The sequence below is a fragment of the Eimeria maxima genome, genomic scaffold (genome assembly GCF_000499605.1).
Source record: "Eimeria maxima Weybridge genomic scaffold, Emw_scaff268, whole genome shotgun sequence".
Lineage (NCBI taxonomy): Eukaryota > Apicomplexa > Conoidasida > Eucoccidiorida > Eimeriidae > Eimeria > Eimeria maxima.
In genome coordinates, this window is record NW_013563751.1 from 22205 (window position 1) to 38506 (window position 16302).

The following is a 16302-nucleotide window of genomic DNA, read 5'->3' on the forward strand; positions in this document are numbered from 1 at the left end:
TGGCTAGGTATTACGCTACACTGCCTATATAGTGGCAGCCGGCGGGGTAATCCTACAAACCTATGGCTCCATCTACTGTACTCGGTCCATAGAATATTTAGCAGCATTAATTCCCTTTCTTAGTTGCTAATGTCATAATCATTCTCTTGTTGGACAATGAGCTATTAAATATAACACCAGAGCCACATTGTGGTGCCTGTGCACTACAGCAGACGTCTCCCTGCACTCAGCAACTCCCCAGATTAGACAATCGAAGCCGTGTGTAGGCCCATATCTCGGAAGAGTTCAAGACAGGCGTCGAGAATAACAAGCCCTCAAAATGTATGGCGAGACCGTCGCCACCGCTTGCCCCAAGGTGTGTCGTCCTGCGCAAGCTTCACCGCAGATGGTCATAACAGCACAGCTTGTAGCCTCAAAACCGCTATCATTTTATATTCCATGTGGCTAGCTTTGTGAGCTTTCTGCTTTTACAGGCACCTCTGAGCGCGCAGAAATGCCGTGCCCACATGGCCCTAGCTGGGGCCTTTCTGATTCATCTAACGCTCGGTAAGCACACCGGTTTTCCGTCATTTGTGCCCATCAGCAGTTGGTGTTTGGCGTTTTATTGGGGTGCAGAGGCAACTGCAGCCTGAAGCTGTTTCTATACACTTTGACGTTTCGGGACCAAGCAGCAGCAACTACTTACTTGCGCAGTAGGGTCGTGAATGCGCAGGGCTGGAGAGGGCACTGTTTGAGTTGTTGTTGTTGGGAGGTGCTTCAGGTAGTCTACACGCCTTCGGAAACATCGCTCCTCTGATTATTGCCTACATGCGTCAATTACAGCCGACTGCGTCCCTCCGCTATCACGTAAAGCTTCCTTCCGACCGTATTCCGTATTGAGACTGCAGGACTTGCGCTCTGTGTTCTTGTGCTGTGTCATGAGGTGCATTCGAAAGGTTCATAGTGATTTAGTCACTTTGCCATGAACAGTGTGGATGGCAGCAGCTCCTCCAGTCTTAGACGCCCTCGTCGCAATCTGCAAACCTTATGCTTTTTTTAGGATGGGCTGATCCTCTACGTTTCGGCCGTTCTGGTGCAAGGCATAGCCGGGTTCTTTGGTGGAAGGCTTCACAGGGCCCTGGGCCCTTCTAAGTGCGCTCTGTGCATCATCGACTTGCAGCATCGACTTATTAGGTTGCATGTAGTGTGTGGTGCCGGCCGACAGCCGCTTTCACAAAGACGGCTGTTGGACATGTCGCTTCCATTCAGTTGAGATAGTCTAACCCATTTCTTCAGCTTATTAGGGCACCCATTGCTGTTTTTTCGCACCTCCTGGGCCTGGGCAGTGAACCGGACATCTCGCCGCAGGTTGTGTGAATAACTCTACCCAAGCAAGTAGCCACCGCCTGAATTGGGTTCTAGACACTGAAACAGTGGAGTTGTTCCTCCACATGCAGTTTGCACTTATACATTGGGCCGGCGGTGATGTTGGGATGCTGCAGGGCAACTCTTCTGGGTGGATCTGTGATGAGCATTGGTCTCGTGATGTCTGCCCTGACACTGCATAGTTGTTTCCTCTTCTGGTGAGCCATTCGACAAGTCGTTGCATGATAGTTTGCTGACGTTGCCCATGAGGGAAGCCTAGCACATCACTACAAATATGGAATCCCAAGAGGTATTGCTGTTGTTGAGGGCTGCTGCGTTGCTCAGCCTCTCCTTCGGCGTCGTCACGGCCATAGGCAGCGGCCTCTGCTACCCGGTCCCACTGACCTGTGCCCTCGAGTGGCAGCCGGATAGGAAGGGAACAGTGAGTACTAGTTGCATTCCTTCTGCGAGAATATATGAGCACTCTGGATTCAAACAAAGAACTTCGGGATGCCCGTATAGTGTATACATAACACGGCCACCTCTATGTTTTGCTTTCTGCCACACCACAACGCATTTGTTCGGAGCAGATGGTTCTGGGCGTGTTCCAAAGGGGTAGTTTAGCGTGGACTTCGGTTGTGTGTTTGCAGGTTAGTTGCGTGATCTTCCTTGGCCGGAGTTTGTCTGTCTGCTTGCTTTGTCCAATGCATTCTTTGTTTCTCTTCCGCACCGCCCAGCACTCTTTGCTGGCATCTGTTGCACCTGTGGGAGGTGGAGAGGGCACTTTGGGTGAGAATTGAAATGACCGCGTAACTCTCTGGACGCCGTATCAATCCAAGCATTGCCTTTTCACTGCAGTTCTTTTCTGTGAAGTCACGTGTGCTTCTTTGGAGATGAAATGTGTTCGTGTTACTACCCGCAGCAGCTCCGGAGGTCTATGTGTCTGACACGGAAGTTCTACAGCGACTTCCTGCGCTTTTCTTGTTGATGGCTGGGGGATGCCTGGTGCTGCAGGTATGCAGCATTGCCGCGCCATGGGTGTCTAGAGAGGAAAGTGGTAGACAGTCGTTATTCTGTTGCGTTTGCGGAAAACAGTCGTGCAGTCTTGTGTGCAGTCTTGTGCTATGTTCCATGCTTGGGAGTTGCTGCTACTACGCTTACTACCACGCTCCAACGGAGCAGCGGGGTCGGCTTCCTCTGCTGCAAGTGCAACAGACCGGATATCGAGGTTTTTTCTTTGCTGATTCCGATTTTCTTGAGGCAGGCAGTGGGAGCGGCACTCCTGTCCGACCCTCCTCCCCTACCGATGGACTCTCACGAACGACGGAAACTGATTGAAGAAATCCGCTGTGGGTTTCCCTTCCATTTTGCTGTGTCGTGCACATGGCGCTTTCCTCTATTCACATTCATGGGCTGTGCATTCGTCCCGTGTTAGCGACCGGAAACTTGTTTTGGCTGCAAACGATCTAATTGCATCGTTATCTTCATATAGTTATCTTCGCTGAACAGACGAACTTCTGCCTTAGCTAATGGTTGATAGCCAGGGGACCACGGGGTCTCTGAAGGTGTGACTTTTTCTGAATTATAAACAGTAGGAACTCCAGGATGGTTTTTGGTTGTTCTTGTTCATCTGGTTTCTCTCAGCTCCGTCGCCGTCGACAGCAGCTTCCCTGCTCTCCTCCTTCGTGCTGACGCCACAGGATCTCTGCAGCTCTCCGTCGTTTTGGTTGTTGTTTATGATGCTCTTCTTTTCATGGCAGTCTGTGCTAGTGGCTGCTTACATGTGGAAGATAGTCCCCTTTGCATTTATGCACAAGGTGCCACCCAACACGTACCTGGATACAGCGGAGCGCAGCCTGTTACCGGCGGCCTCCTTCGCGGACGGCGTCCGAAGTTGGCAGGCGATAACAGATTTGCAGCTAAGTACAATCGGCGCAGTGGCGGGGGCATTGTGCGTTGCTGGGCGGTTGGTCTGGGGTTATATTGGCAACAAGGCTGGTAATAAGCGAGCCATAGTAAGCACGATATGCTCACCTGGGGCCTGTTCGCAGTTACAATCTAGAGGGGCAAGAGGGGCAAGAGGTGCTGTGCTCTTTCCGTAGCTACGTACAATCAATTCTAGCAAGCCCAATATGTGTTTTCTTCTTCAGGTTATAATGAATCTCTGCATGGCAGCCCTTCTGATGACGTTCATGAACAGCAGTATGGCATCACCAAGGAACTTCGCCGTCTGGTAAGCCCAGTAGTCCGTCCATAAACTCTCAACAAACTTCTTTGTACAGTTTTTGTAAGTGCCCATTCGGGGAGAATGCGCCCTCTATGCACGCATGCTCTTTTTTTGCGCAGGCTTGCGTTGCTCAACGCTTGTCACGGGGGTCTGTTTTCTTTGCTGCCGTCCTTGACTTCGGATTTATTTGGACACAAGAACTTTGGTCCCGTATTTTCGCTCCTGTTTGCTGCAAGACTTTGCGCAGCTGCATGCATTTGTGCACTGACGAAGGTGCTGCTCCAACAACAAGCCAAATCACATGAAGCCTAGAACGATAAACCGTGTACCCGGCTATGCTGTTCCTCCTCCGCGAAACACTATAATTATGCCAGCCGAGCTACGCACAATTGCCGTCGCTGACCATGGTGTTTGAAATCCCGATGGAGTTTTGTCTGGATGCTGTTTGGCGGTAAAGCCGCATTTTATTGTCGCCGCGCATATTAGCGAGAGAAATGATCTCTACTGAAAGCCGATTGTCTGCTGATACTGTGGCCGTTGCAGGTGGTTCTCGAGCTGGCAGATGGTGTGACGCTGTGCATGACTTTGGCTGGATGCCACGTGCTGTGGTGAGCCAGCAACTTTTACAGTGCAAACTCGTCAGCGGCCTATTCCCTAGGGATTTTTGATTGCATAGAGTTAAATGGGTGTAGGTTGACAGCTTCAATGTTCCCTCATGGTTGCTTCTGGTGCGGTTCGCAGCGCCGGCCTGGCCCTCGCCTTTCACCCGACCGAAGCGCTGCCAACCCCATACAAGCTGGTGATGCCCTGATTGGTGGACTAGCGCGCTGCGTAGTACGAGCCGCGAAACTACTCACGAAGGAAACGCTACATGAGTCACTGTAGCATCCCTTGCTGACGATGCTAGCACAGAGGCACGCACGTAAGCATGTTCGCGTGTTTATGGCGCGCAAAGCTGGCCGTTAACGTGATCCTAAGCCAAAAAGCATTGCTTCACTGCTTGAACTCGGCCTGGGTCCAGCCTGGGGAAAGCTTTCCCCAGGTCATCCATTTTTCTGCGTTGCGAAGGTTTCCACGCATCTCATCGGTTTAAATGCAAAATGTACCTGTACTTGATGTACTCGGCACTCTCCACTACGAAGCAGAATAGCACAGAGCTCATCCAGCGATACGCAGCGATACCCCGTAAATCACAGTACACAGGGACCCCATGGCGACCACCGAACGGACGAAGGGGGCATATCCGGTTTCGCCCCCTCGGAGTTGCCGATGAGCTGTCAGTGTGTAATGGGACTAGCACACAACGGAATTTGGTGTTGAATACGAACGTCCATTCGAATTAAAGCACAGGGTAGGAGTTGCTAACAGACAATCCGGACGAGCTGCAGCAACTCAGCCAGCAGCATCACGTTGCAGCTGGCTAAGCATCAGACGTGGAGATCAGCAGAACAAAAATAATACCGTAGCTGGCGGGTTTTGGCAAGCGTAAGAGGAAGCGAGTGGCTTCAACCGTGCCGCTGATTACTGCGGTGAATCTGGATTCAAATGGTCCACTGGCTGATTGTATCAGCATCACGCACTTTTAGGCACGTGACGTTTGAAGTAAAACACTGATTACTCCAGTGCATACAGCGTGTGTACAACAACGTTTTCTCGGTTGTCGCATTGCTGCTGAGGCTTTGCTGCATGTCTCCGTCCATGGTATATCTATGAGTAATCTCCGAGTCTGGGTCCACGCTCTCTGCTGCTCTTGCATGGAACGAAGATGGATGACATCACAGATAACATGTTTGTGTTTTCTTTCGTGTGATAATCGACCAGCATACGATAAACGAACCAGTGCTGCCTCGTGGAGGACCTGCTTGCTTTTTTCATCTACTGGTTGGATAGGGACACTGCAGCATCTTTTGTAGCACACTGTATCTGCAGTAGGGCAGATGTGCCATTATTTCGTTGCCAGATAACATACCGAGAAGGTTTTGATATATTTGTGAGCTTCAGATGCCGCTTGCTTTACCACTCATGCCGGGTGGCTTGTTGAGCGAGTCTTTGGTTGGTACCATACGAGCACATCAGCTTCTTGGAGTTGGGTATGTTATTTGCAAAAGTTTTTGAATGAGTTCATCTTTCATCCCTTAAGTTCACTGCAGCTTCAGCAGCACCCCAGCTGTATGGCTGAAGAACGCTTTCAAGTGGGTCACCTACAGATCGACATATCTGCTATACTTCTGTGTGTCTGTGTGTCCCATGCGCCCCCCTATGTTCCAATGACCTATGTGTTTGTAAAAGGGGAACAGAAAATTACGGTTTTTGCTCACTTACTGCCGTCGAAGGAAGAGCGCACCACAAGCGGCACAGGTTGAAAATAACGCTGAGGTCACTAAGACGCTGGCTATGCCGAGAAAACACAGCTATGTTCAATAGGCCTTCTTCACTTATCTAGGCACTTGTAATACATTAAGCCTACATTTTAAAACAACGGCCTTTTCATGAGAAACATGGACTGTTGCATTTGTGACTGCTTATTTGTCGAACGGACAGACCATCGGTTCACGCAGCCGCACTCTACTGCAAGTTTTGCTTCGGCAGTCCTACTTATTAAAAGCCATATCAAGACACTGCTTAAATTCAGATGCTCTGAAGTGAGGATAAAATAAGGTACTAGGGAGGGCAGTGAGCACTGGCTTGCTTGTCGGCAGCGGTCATCTGACCGACTGCAGCTGGCTGCTCGCTACCTACCGGTGAGGACGCAGTTAATGAAACGGGCATCTACACCTTTATATCCGCATGATCGCCAGTTTACTGAGGAAAGGTGAAAATTATTTTTTCAAACAGCTCTGAATTGCCTAGGTCACGATGATGAAGGTGTGCTGCGCTGGCGCCGCAGTGCTTGCTGTGACTGCAGTCACTGCGGATCTTGCTGCCCCCAAGAGAATAACCAGCAGTTTTCTCTCTCTTCAGCCGAACCAGAACAGCCGATTGACTTACAACCAACTGATTGGGGAAAATGGAAACAAGCAAACTCCAGTTTATGGGCGAGCCCATATATTTCGGCGCGATAATATCGAGGGAAACGTGGAGTCATCTGGAGACACACAAACTAAAACCGAAAACGAGTCTTATGGGTTTTCAGACTTGTACGAAACGCTTCGCGCAGACGTAAATGGTGTATCCCCTGCTTGGGCGATTTTAGACCATCTCCCAGATGAGCTCCCCGAGGCAGCCAGCAGTAGCCTTGCCGCATTCAATCAACTACATGCCTTGTCACCTCCAGGGTCAAATCAGAAGAAAAGTGACGGGGTTGAGCGGCAGACGAGTGGCGCAACGTCTGTACTGAGGGCGCTTACCCGACCCTTCGTGGCTGTCGGCTCAGCCGCCCTAAGGGCTACTCGCGAGCTGCGCAGGTATCTCAGCAGCCCGAAGTTGTCCTGCTTACTCGACGTGGAGGACAAGAAGATAGGGGGGAGCGGGTCTCCCATCGTAGCTAAGGCAGTTGGGCGCCTGGGTAGTGGGCGAGTAACTGGATTTCTACGAAAAGTAGATGAGGAATTGGAGCTGTATTTGCCCAGAAACCAAGAAGTAGGCTACGACTGTGTGGACGTCAGGCAACGAATTGTCCTCAGACGAGGGTTTCCACTAGGGTCAGGCACCTTTGGCTTTGTTGTTCCCTTCACCAGCATCCGCGGAGCGAAGTACGCGGGCAAACTGTTTCAGGTAAGGTACGGAGAACAGCGTACGATGAACACCGTGCGGAAGCAACTGAGCATTTTGAACTACTTGCCTCCGGGTATGGACGCAGCGACGGCTTCCCACACCCTGCGCCTTGGGTTGCCTCTCTGTGTCATTACAAAGCGATCCAGTCCAACTATCATGGAGCTGCCAACCCGTGGGAAACTACTGAATGCAATAGTGTTGTATCCGTTGCTCCGGGGGGACCTGTCGTACTTGACTGCTTCTCTGAAGTACACGAGGCCTGAAGATAGAGATGTGCTTCTAAATCTCACGCAGCAGGTTGTGAGGGCAGTAAGCGATGTACACAAACTCTCGTTGGTTCATTTTGACATCAAGCTGCCAAATTTTCTGGTGACCGCGAGAGGAAGCGTTCTGACAGGAGATTTGGATGGAGTGAAGCCTTTTGGATCCCCTGTACTGCCTGTGATGTTTACTGCTGCTTTTGCTGCCCCCGAGGTGGCGGGGATAGTACTAAAACAAGACAAAACGGCGGTGGCAGAACCCACAATGGACTCCTGGCCTCTCGGGATATCGATCTACGGAATTTGGTGTGGAGGGTACCCATTTTCTAACGACTTCCGCTTGTTGGGAGCTGATGAACAAATGGAAATACTGCATACAGTCCCCAGCCAAACACTCGTCTACGATGTTGAATGCATCGAGAGCATGCCCAAGGAAGTGTCCAATCTCATTACCCAGTTACTTCGGCCTGACCCTAAGGACCGTCTCACTCCCAGGCAAGCACTTGCCTCTCATCCAGCAATGATGTTGCAGGTGCCTGGGGGAGAAGATGTGCGGTCTACAGAACAAGAAGAAATGCCAAGCAAAACATCAGAAGAAGAGGCTGCGCCACTCTCAACGGCGTCAACTGCTTCTACAGAAGAAGCGGGTAGGCCCCCTAGCCTTTCGTCGAGCTATGTATTCGTTAGGCCTGATATGGTGCCCAGAGGCCAGAGCTTTCAGCAAAAGGATGCAAAAACTTCCAGCAGTAATGGTTACCGTTTCGTTGGTAGTTATGTACGGGAGCCTGAACCCGTCAAACACAACTACCAACAACAGCAGCTTCCTGGAAGCCTCTAAATAAATGCAACACCGTGGTATCAGCAAGAACAAATAACAACGGCCGTGGGACTGTTGCTCAAACTAGTAAGTAAGGTGAAGGTGCCATTGACGTAACTTGTGCCACGCCGCTGCATGAAGACAACGGCACTGGAAGAAAAGTTGACGTGTGCTTCTGCTCATCCAATCTCACGCCACCACTTCTATACTTTTTACGGCTGGAGTATTCCATAACTCTCCCCTCGAATCGTTTTAATTCAATCTGATGCAAAAGCATTGGGCCTAACGAAGCGCCATCGACTGGCGTGTCTGCCTGGCCAAACTGGCCAAACCAAATATTTAATTTTATTCGCACCTCATAAGCAGAAGGCCAGACAATGAAGTGTTAGCGGCTTCACCTTCACACACTGATGGCACGGCAAGCAAGAAGCATGCCATCTCCCTTTACCTAGAACGAAGGCAAAACGGCACAGTCAGTGGCCTCAAATATGTATCGCAATTACTGAAGTGATTCTCTCACGCATGTTTTTTTTACGCTGTCTGCAAAAGCCATACTACTCTGCGCTTTGGAGACGAGACGCTGGGTGGCCTAGAATATGTATGTTTCTGGCACTCCATGCACTTCCTCTTAAGGGCGCCTTTGCCACTGTGGGCCGAGTGACTGAACGATTGCGTAGAGTGGTTGTACTTTGTGGGGCTTGGACACACTTGGAGACCTCATGTACCAGTGCTATCTTGTAAATGACCTCAGGATTCAGGCCTTTGGCTTGGGGGTGTGTTTTTTCTGGGGGATCTTCCTCGAATTTTGCCCTGTGCTCTGGTCCACATCAAGTCATCCATACGGATCATGCCATTTGTCTCCTTCTGTGGTGCGACTTCCTCTGGGCTTTTCTTAATAAGAACTACCCAGGTTCTTGAGCTGCTTCATATTAGTTACGCTAGCCCGCCGTTGTTCTGCAATATCCCGTACAGCACAAGCCGCAGGTTTTGGCACTTCACCATTTCCCCATCCAATATGGAATTCTCCCGTTTGGCCTCATATGTGCAATACCCTCAAAAAGCCCCATTTTCTCAACGCCTCCAGACACCAAGCTGCCACCCTCAATCAGCCCAGCCGCCGTACCGGATTGTAGGTGGCCTGCTCCAACACACAAATTGTAGTTGTAGATGATGTCCTTGGACCCCTTCTATCCACTAAACTGATTCATATCATCCGTGATAAAGCACGCCTCTGTTATCATGAGTGTGGAGGCCAAAGAGCATAGTTAATGCACCTGTGTCTGTGTCTGCAGAGTACTTACTATACCGTGCCAACAGGCAAAAGTAATTGGATGTCGCTTCTTATCTCCCGTGGACGTGTCTTCAGCGTCCTCGTACTCGGACGTGTCTAGCTAGAACTGTAAACGTACCCTTACCCCAACTCGGTCAGAGTGTGCCTGTTAATATGCGAGCAAATGAAACTCGATGGATTGAAGCACTGGCAAAAGCGTGTGTCTACGGCAACATTTTTCTGGGCACATTTAGCCCCATGCGGTTTCTGGTAAACACGCAAGCGATGTACGCCTTTTAACAAACTACCATCGGAGTACCGCACGGTGTTCAAGCCCTGGTGTATCCCAGGACGGAATGCGAACGCTAAAGAACCACCACTTGCCTGTAATACGATACAGGCGCAATAGCTGCTCCAGCCAGGCCCTTCACAAGTGAGGATCCCTTTAATTCGGGACACTTCGGTCATCTCTTTCGTCAGACGTTCAGGTGGCTAACGATTCCGTCAGCGCCTGTAGGATTCGCCCAACTAGTGAATGCACAAGTAGCCCCGCGGGGTTATGACGAAAACCGTAAAGATCGAGGACAGTCGAGACCCGCACTATTGTCCCAAAACTGGGTAGAATGCCGCGTTGAAGACTGGCTGATTCCCTTTCTGTGTCCCGGCTACCTGAGCCCACAGGCGTGGTACGAGGTGCGGTCTGGAGCCCCTCTCGCCTCTTAAGGGTGAGAACACTTGAGAAACAAATAACTAGGCCACCAGATATGCAAGCCAGAACCTGGCTCCTCGCGGAGGAACACTTAGTTCGGATAGACGGTGACGCTCTACTTAGGTTGCAACAGCATCAGCAGGTACTCTCCCTACACCGGCTAACACACTCGAAGTGGTTCGTACCTCTTCCCCCTTCACGCTACTAAGGCGACGTAGTGGTAGAAGTGGTTGTCCTACATCTAATGGTAGCCTCAGATAATATAGAGGTAACGGATATAACCGGTCATAAGCTTGCGAGACACAGCGCAGACCTAAACAATGCTCTACGAGCACCACTACTGCATTGCGTTTGGTTAGGAACAGACGAGTTTGCAAGACCCCGACAGTGTGCCTCTACAATGTGCACGGGAACTAACTTGAGACCCCTCGGTGAATCCCGTACGTCTTCATTTCTTCTACACAGCCGCAGTTCCGTTGCTGTAGGAGATAACGCATGCGTACAGCTGCTGTAGTGGCGAATTAACGTGCGGAACTCTCAGAACCGCTGCAGCAAGACAGCTGTGCACAGTAATTCACTGCTGAAACGTCAAGAAGCCTGCCAATATTCATGCAGCAGACACGTTATAAGATACAACTGTTGCTAATTAGGGAACAGTGCAATTTCCTGTCTTGCGTCTATCTCAGGTCTTACTGCATAGACCACAATTCGGGTCCAAAAAGGTTGCGCTTGACAATCTCTGCAGGCCACTGTTAGTGCTGGCAGGCATACAGTGTTTTGTCTAATGACTCCACAACTCCTAACAGTACCTTTCAGGCCAATTCGTCCCAATGGTCACGGCGAGAAATCAGGAAAGTACTGTCGTGACTCTTCCTGTTAACACATGCTCCCTGCGAGTCAACACTCAGCGGGGTACCACAGCATTTACAACGCTAAATGGGACTCATATGGACCAACTACAGTGTTCAACCGGGCTTCAGCAAGTGTGATCAATTGAATCCAGGCTCTGACTATTGCTCCTTCGTTGATCAAGCTGCAACAGCGGTTATCACAGGAACTGTCCTCCGACGTAAAACACCTAGGCCTACGGTAAGTGCAACCGCTGCAATCTCCACAGGCCTCAAAAGAGTGAATGTGAAGCCACGCCTAGGCCAAGGCTCCAACAACTGTCGTACTGCCCAACACCCTCACCAGAAGGGGAGAGATTACCAATTGAACTATTTAAAAGATTTCACTTTCAACTGAACCCAAATAAAAATGCGCACGCGAATGGGGATACATGCAAGATGGCGCACTGACCTCAGTGTAGAGCATGTAGAGTTCTACGTAATATAATACAACGTTGAAAGGTTACGTGGGCTTTGACGCCAGGGCCCTTCCCAAGCACTTGGATGGCCTGCGCTCATCCGCCCTATTGCTGGCCTTCCACTGCATTCCTGTATACGAGGTTGGCATCGTTTTGGATGCCCCTCACGGCAACTGCGAACTACTACTAGGGTTACTGCGACTGCGTTGGTGGCGGCGTCAAATTTTCCAGCACTTCGTTGATGCTGACTTGTGTCTGCCACTTGGGCTGCAGGCCAAAACACCTAAGAAGGAACTCGAGGATGATCTGCGACGCCTGGAAAAGGAGCAACAAACACCCAAGCCAACAAGTCACTAAGGCCGAAATCTTGGGGTACAAAGTGTGTGGTTGCAAGCGATTCTGTTTATGGAGAAACTGGACAGCCAGTCCACTGTAAAATGCTGTCAATCCAAGCGAGCATCTCGAGTTGCGTACCTCTGGTCCGGTGAGCACATCATTAAGAAGTATACTGACGGACAAATTCAATTCTGGGAAGCAAATGGCGACAGACCCTCCAACGTCTCCGTGACCAAGACCAACGACTCCTCGAGGCTTGAGTCCCAGAGTCGCTCCCCATGGATGTGAGGAAGAGAGGCCTCTATCACGCAGAAGGGCTTCTGCATCCGAATGCGGAATAGGGCAGCTGCCTCCTCCCGTGCTACCGAAGACGCTGTTGTCTCGCGAGCGCCTCCTTCGCCGTGGAACGAAGTCGCCCGCACTCGATATACGGCTGTGCAGAAAAGCTGCGCCCGTGTGGGCACCCTGCCCAGGCCTGACCCCTCCCCAGCCAGGAGGCGACAAGTATGCGCACTCGTACAGCTGGTAACCTAACCCCCAAGTTCTGCTGCCTCCCCCCGTCAGTAGAAGAGCCTCCAGGGTGGGGTCGACAGTATGGGCAATGCGGGCAGCGTCCAGGAGAGGCTTGCTTATAATTTGGCCTTCACCTAGGGCCGCGTAAAATCGAGCAAGGGCTCTCGCGGTGCAGCGGCAGTTGCTGGGAGGAATCAGCTGGTGCACAATGCGGTGGCTGTCGTATATGAGAGGGTCCATCACGTGCGGCTTCGTTCGTATCAGCTCAAGCACTGAAACTCGCGGAGCTGCCCCAGGGGGTGTTGGTGCTATAACTGGGCTGTCCGAGTCCGAGTCAGGGGTCCTCAACCCCTCGGTGAACGCGTCGCTTTGAGAGAGTACCGCCTCTTCCTCAGATTTCTGGCGGTAATCCTCCATCGGCCGCACTGCTCTTGTGCGCAAAAACACATCCGGCAGGCTCGCTGCACTGCGCGTGTTGCAAATTTGCACTTCCTGCATGTGCTCGAGGGGGCCTGAGTTGCCTTTCATGTTCTTCAGTCGTCGTCGGCGGCGTCTCATGGCCGAGGCGATGTGACGTCTAGTTTTACTGTCACCTTCGCTGGACAGCGCTCCATCAGCCTGCTCTTTCGCTCCCTCCAACTTACCCTGAGTTTGTTTGAGGCGCTGCAGCACTTCTTGTTGGGTCATGGGGTTGAAGGAGATCTTTCTGCGAGCGGAGGTAAGCCTCCACAGCAACGGGGTGTCGGCCGTCACTATCTCGACTTCCTTCGGAAAAGCAGACAGCTGACCCTTCTCCGCACTCTCTGCACTCCCATGTAGGGGGGCGCTGCACCTGCTGCTGCTGCTGCTACACCTGCTGCGGTCAGATGCCCCGTCATCTGCTTCAAGGGGCCGCCGAGACGCCGACGGGTCGCCCGGCGCCACTCTGCGTTCCGGCGAAGGGCTAACGGCGGATCGATCTCTGCTGTTATTTCTATCAGACGAGAACATCTCCCTCTTTGGGGTCAAAACAAGCTGTGGACTACGAGATGTGGTGTTGCTGGTGTGGCAACACTCTGTACTACCCCGTCCCCGAGCTTCCCCGTGGTAGGCAGCATTGTCATGGCCATCTTTACGCGAAATCTGAGGGCCAGGAAGCAAAAACGAAGAGCTTCGGTCGCTCAACGAGTACTGTTGAGATCCTCCATCTGCGCGGTTGCATGCATAGGTTGTCGTTGGTGCTTTGTCCGAGGAACTCAACGACTCCAACGTCTTTGACCGGCCCGAACTTGCAACAGCGATATTCTTTCCGGAGATTGCTGCTGCAGCCAGCCTCTCAGCTAAAGGGGATACAGCCCTCTCGTTTGAGAAGGAAGAGTGTTGAAGCTCCAAACTAGAAGCTACGTGCAGAGCCTGTTGACTGCTAGAAACCATCCGCAAGCTATCAGTGCTTGTTTGTTTCACATTAGGGTTGCCGGGCACACCGGTGGGTTTTGTAGTCGTACTATCTCCTATTACACCTGTCGCTGTCTGTGATGCTCGATCGGCAGAAATTGATTGATCGGATTCTTTCGGCACTCTGATGAAGATCTCCCCTTCAAGTCCTAGGGGCTCTAGCATGCGCTCCTGTATAAACGCGTCTATGGACATTCCCGAAACACAGCGCACCAACTCACTGACCGCCCACCCGTAAGTTAGGTACGCGTATCTTCCCCATGCTCCAGGTGGGCTCGCAGGTGGGGCGTCTTCCACTATGCGGACCATCTCGCTGTAGTCCGCAAGTCGAGAGAGGGTAAGATCTGCAGGTAGTGCGCGGTGAAGGCCTGCGCGGTGGGTGAGCAACTGCTGTACTGTTATGGCCCGCTTTCCATAACGAATGAAGCCGTCCCACCAACTCGACACCGCATCGTCAAGCTCCAGCTCCCCACTATTCACTAGTTGTAGCAATGCCGTACTTAAAAGCCCTGAAGAAAACGAAACGAAACCATAAAGCACCGCAATCCGCCATATTGCCATCCTCAACGTCCTGTCTGACTGCTTCGGGTGCTTCAAAGCTTTTGTCCGTTGCGGTACGCCTTTTGTGGAAATGAAGCAGTACTTTGCTTTAACTCTCTACCCAAAAGTTACGTCACCAATCGGGATGTGTTGAGCATCACCTTTCGCTGTACAGTAACCGCAAAACAGGGAGTCTGGGGTAACCGGGCGAGTATCTACAGGTCCCATCTGGCCAATGGCTGCATCGATTATCATTTCCCCTTCAAAACAAACTGCCACTTGGCACCCAAGGACCAACTTCCGTTCCACGAGGCTCCGTAGCAGCCGATTTAGCCGCTGGTGGAGAGAACTGCACGCAGACTTCACACGCCCACCGGGAACATTCCTTGCACCAAGTAAAATCAACATGCAACAAAAAGCGAAGACCCCGAGACAGATGAGGGAATCGGCAAACGTATAAGGGTTAAGGGAGTGTATGCACAGTGGGAGACTGTGTGGGCAAAAGAGAGCAATCCGTCAGCTTCGGCGTTGGGGCTTAGGGGTGCATTTGCCAAGCTAGGCACAATTACGTGGACACGAGTATTTGTGCGCAGAGTCCGGCGCACCACTTGGCAGCTCCTCTGCCTCCCAGAAAGTGAGTGTATATAAGAGGGCTCGGCGGCTGATAGCGATTAAACAGACATTCCTGCGCCCGGCGAACCATTATCTGCAAGAAGGGAATGTGCACGTTCAGCTGAACACAGAGGCCATGTAGAAGCGAAGCGACGCGCACAAAAAATATAATATCTTTCGGCCAGTCCTCAAGGGGATTTGCTGCGACAACCAACAATCAACGTAAGCAGCACACAGCTCCTCCATCTGCAAAGACGGCACTTTGCCCCTCCCTGCATAAACGATGGATCTGCCCATCCACAACTACCTGTCAGAAGGCTCTAGGCCGTGCAGCAGCAATAAAGGTGACTCTAAACAGGAAGAGGCACAACAGAGCCAGCTTGAGTGCTGCTCCTGCCTACACACAGTGACAGTCTGTATTTGTGCTTCATACCCTCTTGGATCTTCTTGCGAGTTATTCCGGCCTTGACAGCAGCTTGGACCGTCTCGCCCGCCGCCTTGTGAAGAGCCTCAGTCTCGTTTTTCTCCACTTCTCCTTGCTAATAAGCGCACCACACACAAAAATGTGCCTGCCAATGGCCATCCCCCCGGATGATTGCCGTTCATTCCACCGTTTGACACTTTTTTCATGGGGGGAAGGGACGGAGGGCACGAATTACCCTGAACGCCACTCGCAGTGCCTCCATGTAGATCTCTGGGTCTACTACGGCCCCTTTTCGCTCCTTAAACATGAAGCCCATGTGCTCAAAAGCCTCCATAAGGCCCATCACATCCATTGACGCAACGGAGTACACCTACATTTGTCAAACGCATGAAAGCAAACGATGCATAAAGACATGGAGCCCACGAAACCTACACAGAAACCGGCAGGCGAGAATCGGGAAATGGGAGCGCACAAGTTTCGAGAAGGCTGTTTGCCCTTTTGAGTCAAACTCCTTCACAAGCCCCCAGTCAAGAATGACAGGTTTCGCCTCTTTCGTTACAGGATTGACGGAGACCAATATATTCCCAGGATGAGGGTCCCCATTGAATAGCCCGTCAATGTGAATTTGATAAGCGAAGCTGTCGCACAACTTGTACATGAGCTCCCTCCGATCTACGTTGTATTGCTGCAAAAACCAATATACATATACCTCTGCTAACCCTACCCATCTACCCTACACCTCAAAGCACAAGCGGGACGGAGAACACATATATATATATATATATATATATATATA

General features: G+C 51.3%; 3 protein-coding genes across 3 annotated transcripts; 2 read left to right on the forward strand and 1 right to left on the reverse strand.

Moving 5' to 3' along the window:
- Positions 1 to 319: 319 nt before the first annotated feature.
- EMWEY_00025430 (hypothetical protein) lies at positions 320 to 4382 on the forward strand (the record flags this gene model as incomplete). The annotated part of the gene is made up of 13 exons (XM_013478048.1): positions 320 to 355; positions 474 to 546; positions 713 to 846; positions 1040 to 1131; positions 1482 to 1562; positions 1690 to 1786; positions 1995 to 2133; positions 2267 to 2358; positions 3105 to 3359; positions 3495 to 3577; positions 3691 to 3844; positions 4115 to 4179; positions 4313 to 4382. The coding sequence occupies 13 exons, from the start codon at positions 320 to 322 to the stop codon at positions 4380 to 4382; spliced, it is 1371 nt and encodes a 456-aa protein (XP_013333502.1).
- Positions 4383 to 6427: 2045 nt separating this feature from the next.
- Positions 6428 to 8383, forward strand: EMWEY_00025440 (Rhoptry kinase family protein ROP17, putative; the record flags this gene model as incomplete). Its single annotated transcript, XM_013478049.1, has 1 exon — positions 6428 to 8383. One exon carries the CDS (start codon positions 6428 to 6430, stop codon positions 8381 to 8383), a length of 1956 nt encoding a protein of 651 aa, XP_013333503.1.
- Positions 8384 to 11839: 3456 nt separating this feature from the next.
- On the reverse strand, positions 11840 to 16164 carry EMWEY_00025450 (ABC1 family beta-lactamase, putative; the record flags this gene model as incomplete). The annotated part of the gene is made up of 7 exons (XM_013478050.1): positions 11840 to 11962; positions 12122 to 14439; positions 14632 to 14819; positions 15076 to 15283; positions 15516 to 15621; positions 15742 to 15876; positions 15979 to 16164. 7 exons carry the CDS (start codon positions 16162 to 16164, stop codon positions 11840 to 11842), a joined length of 3264 nt encoding a protein of 1087 aa, XP_013333504.1.
- Positions 16165 to 16302: the final 138 nt, after the last annotated feature.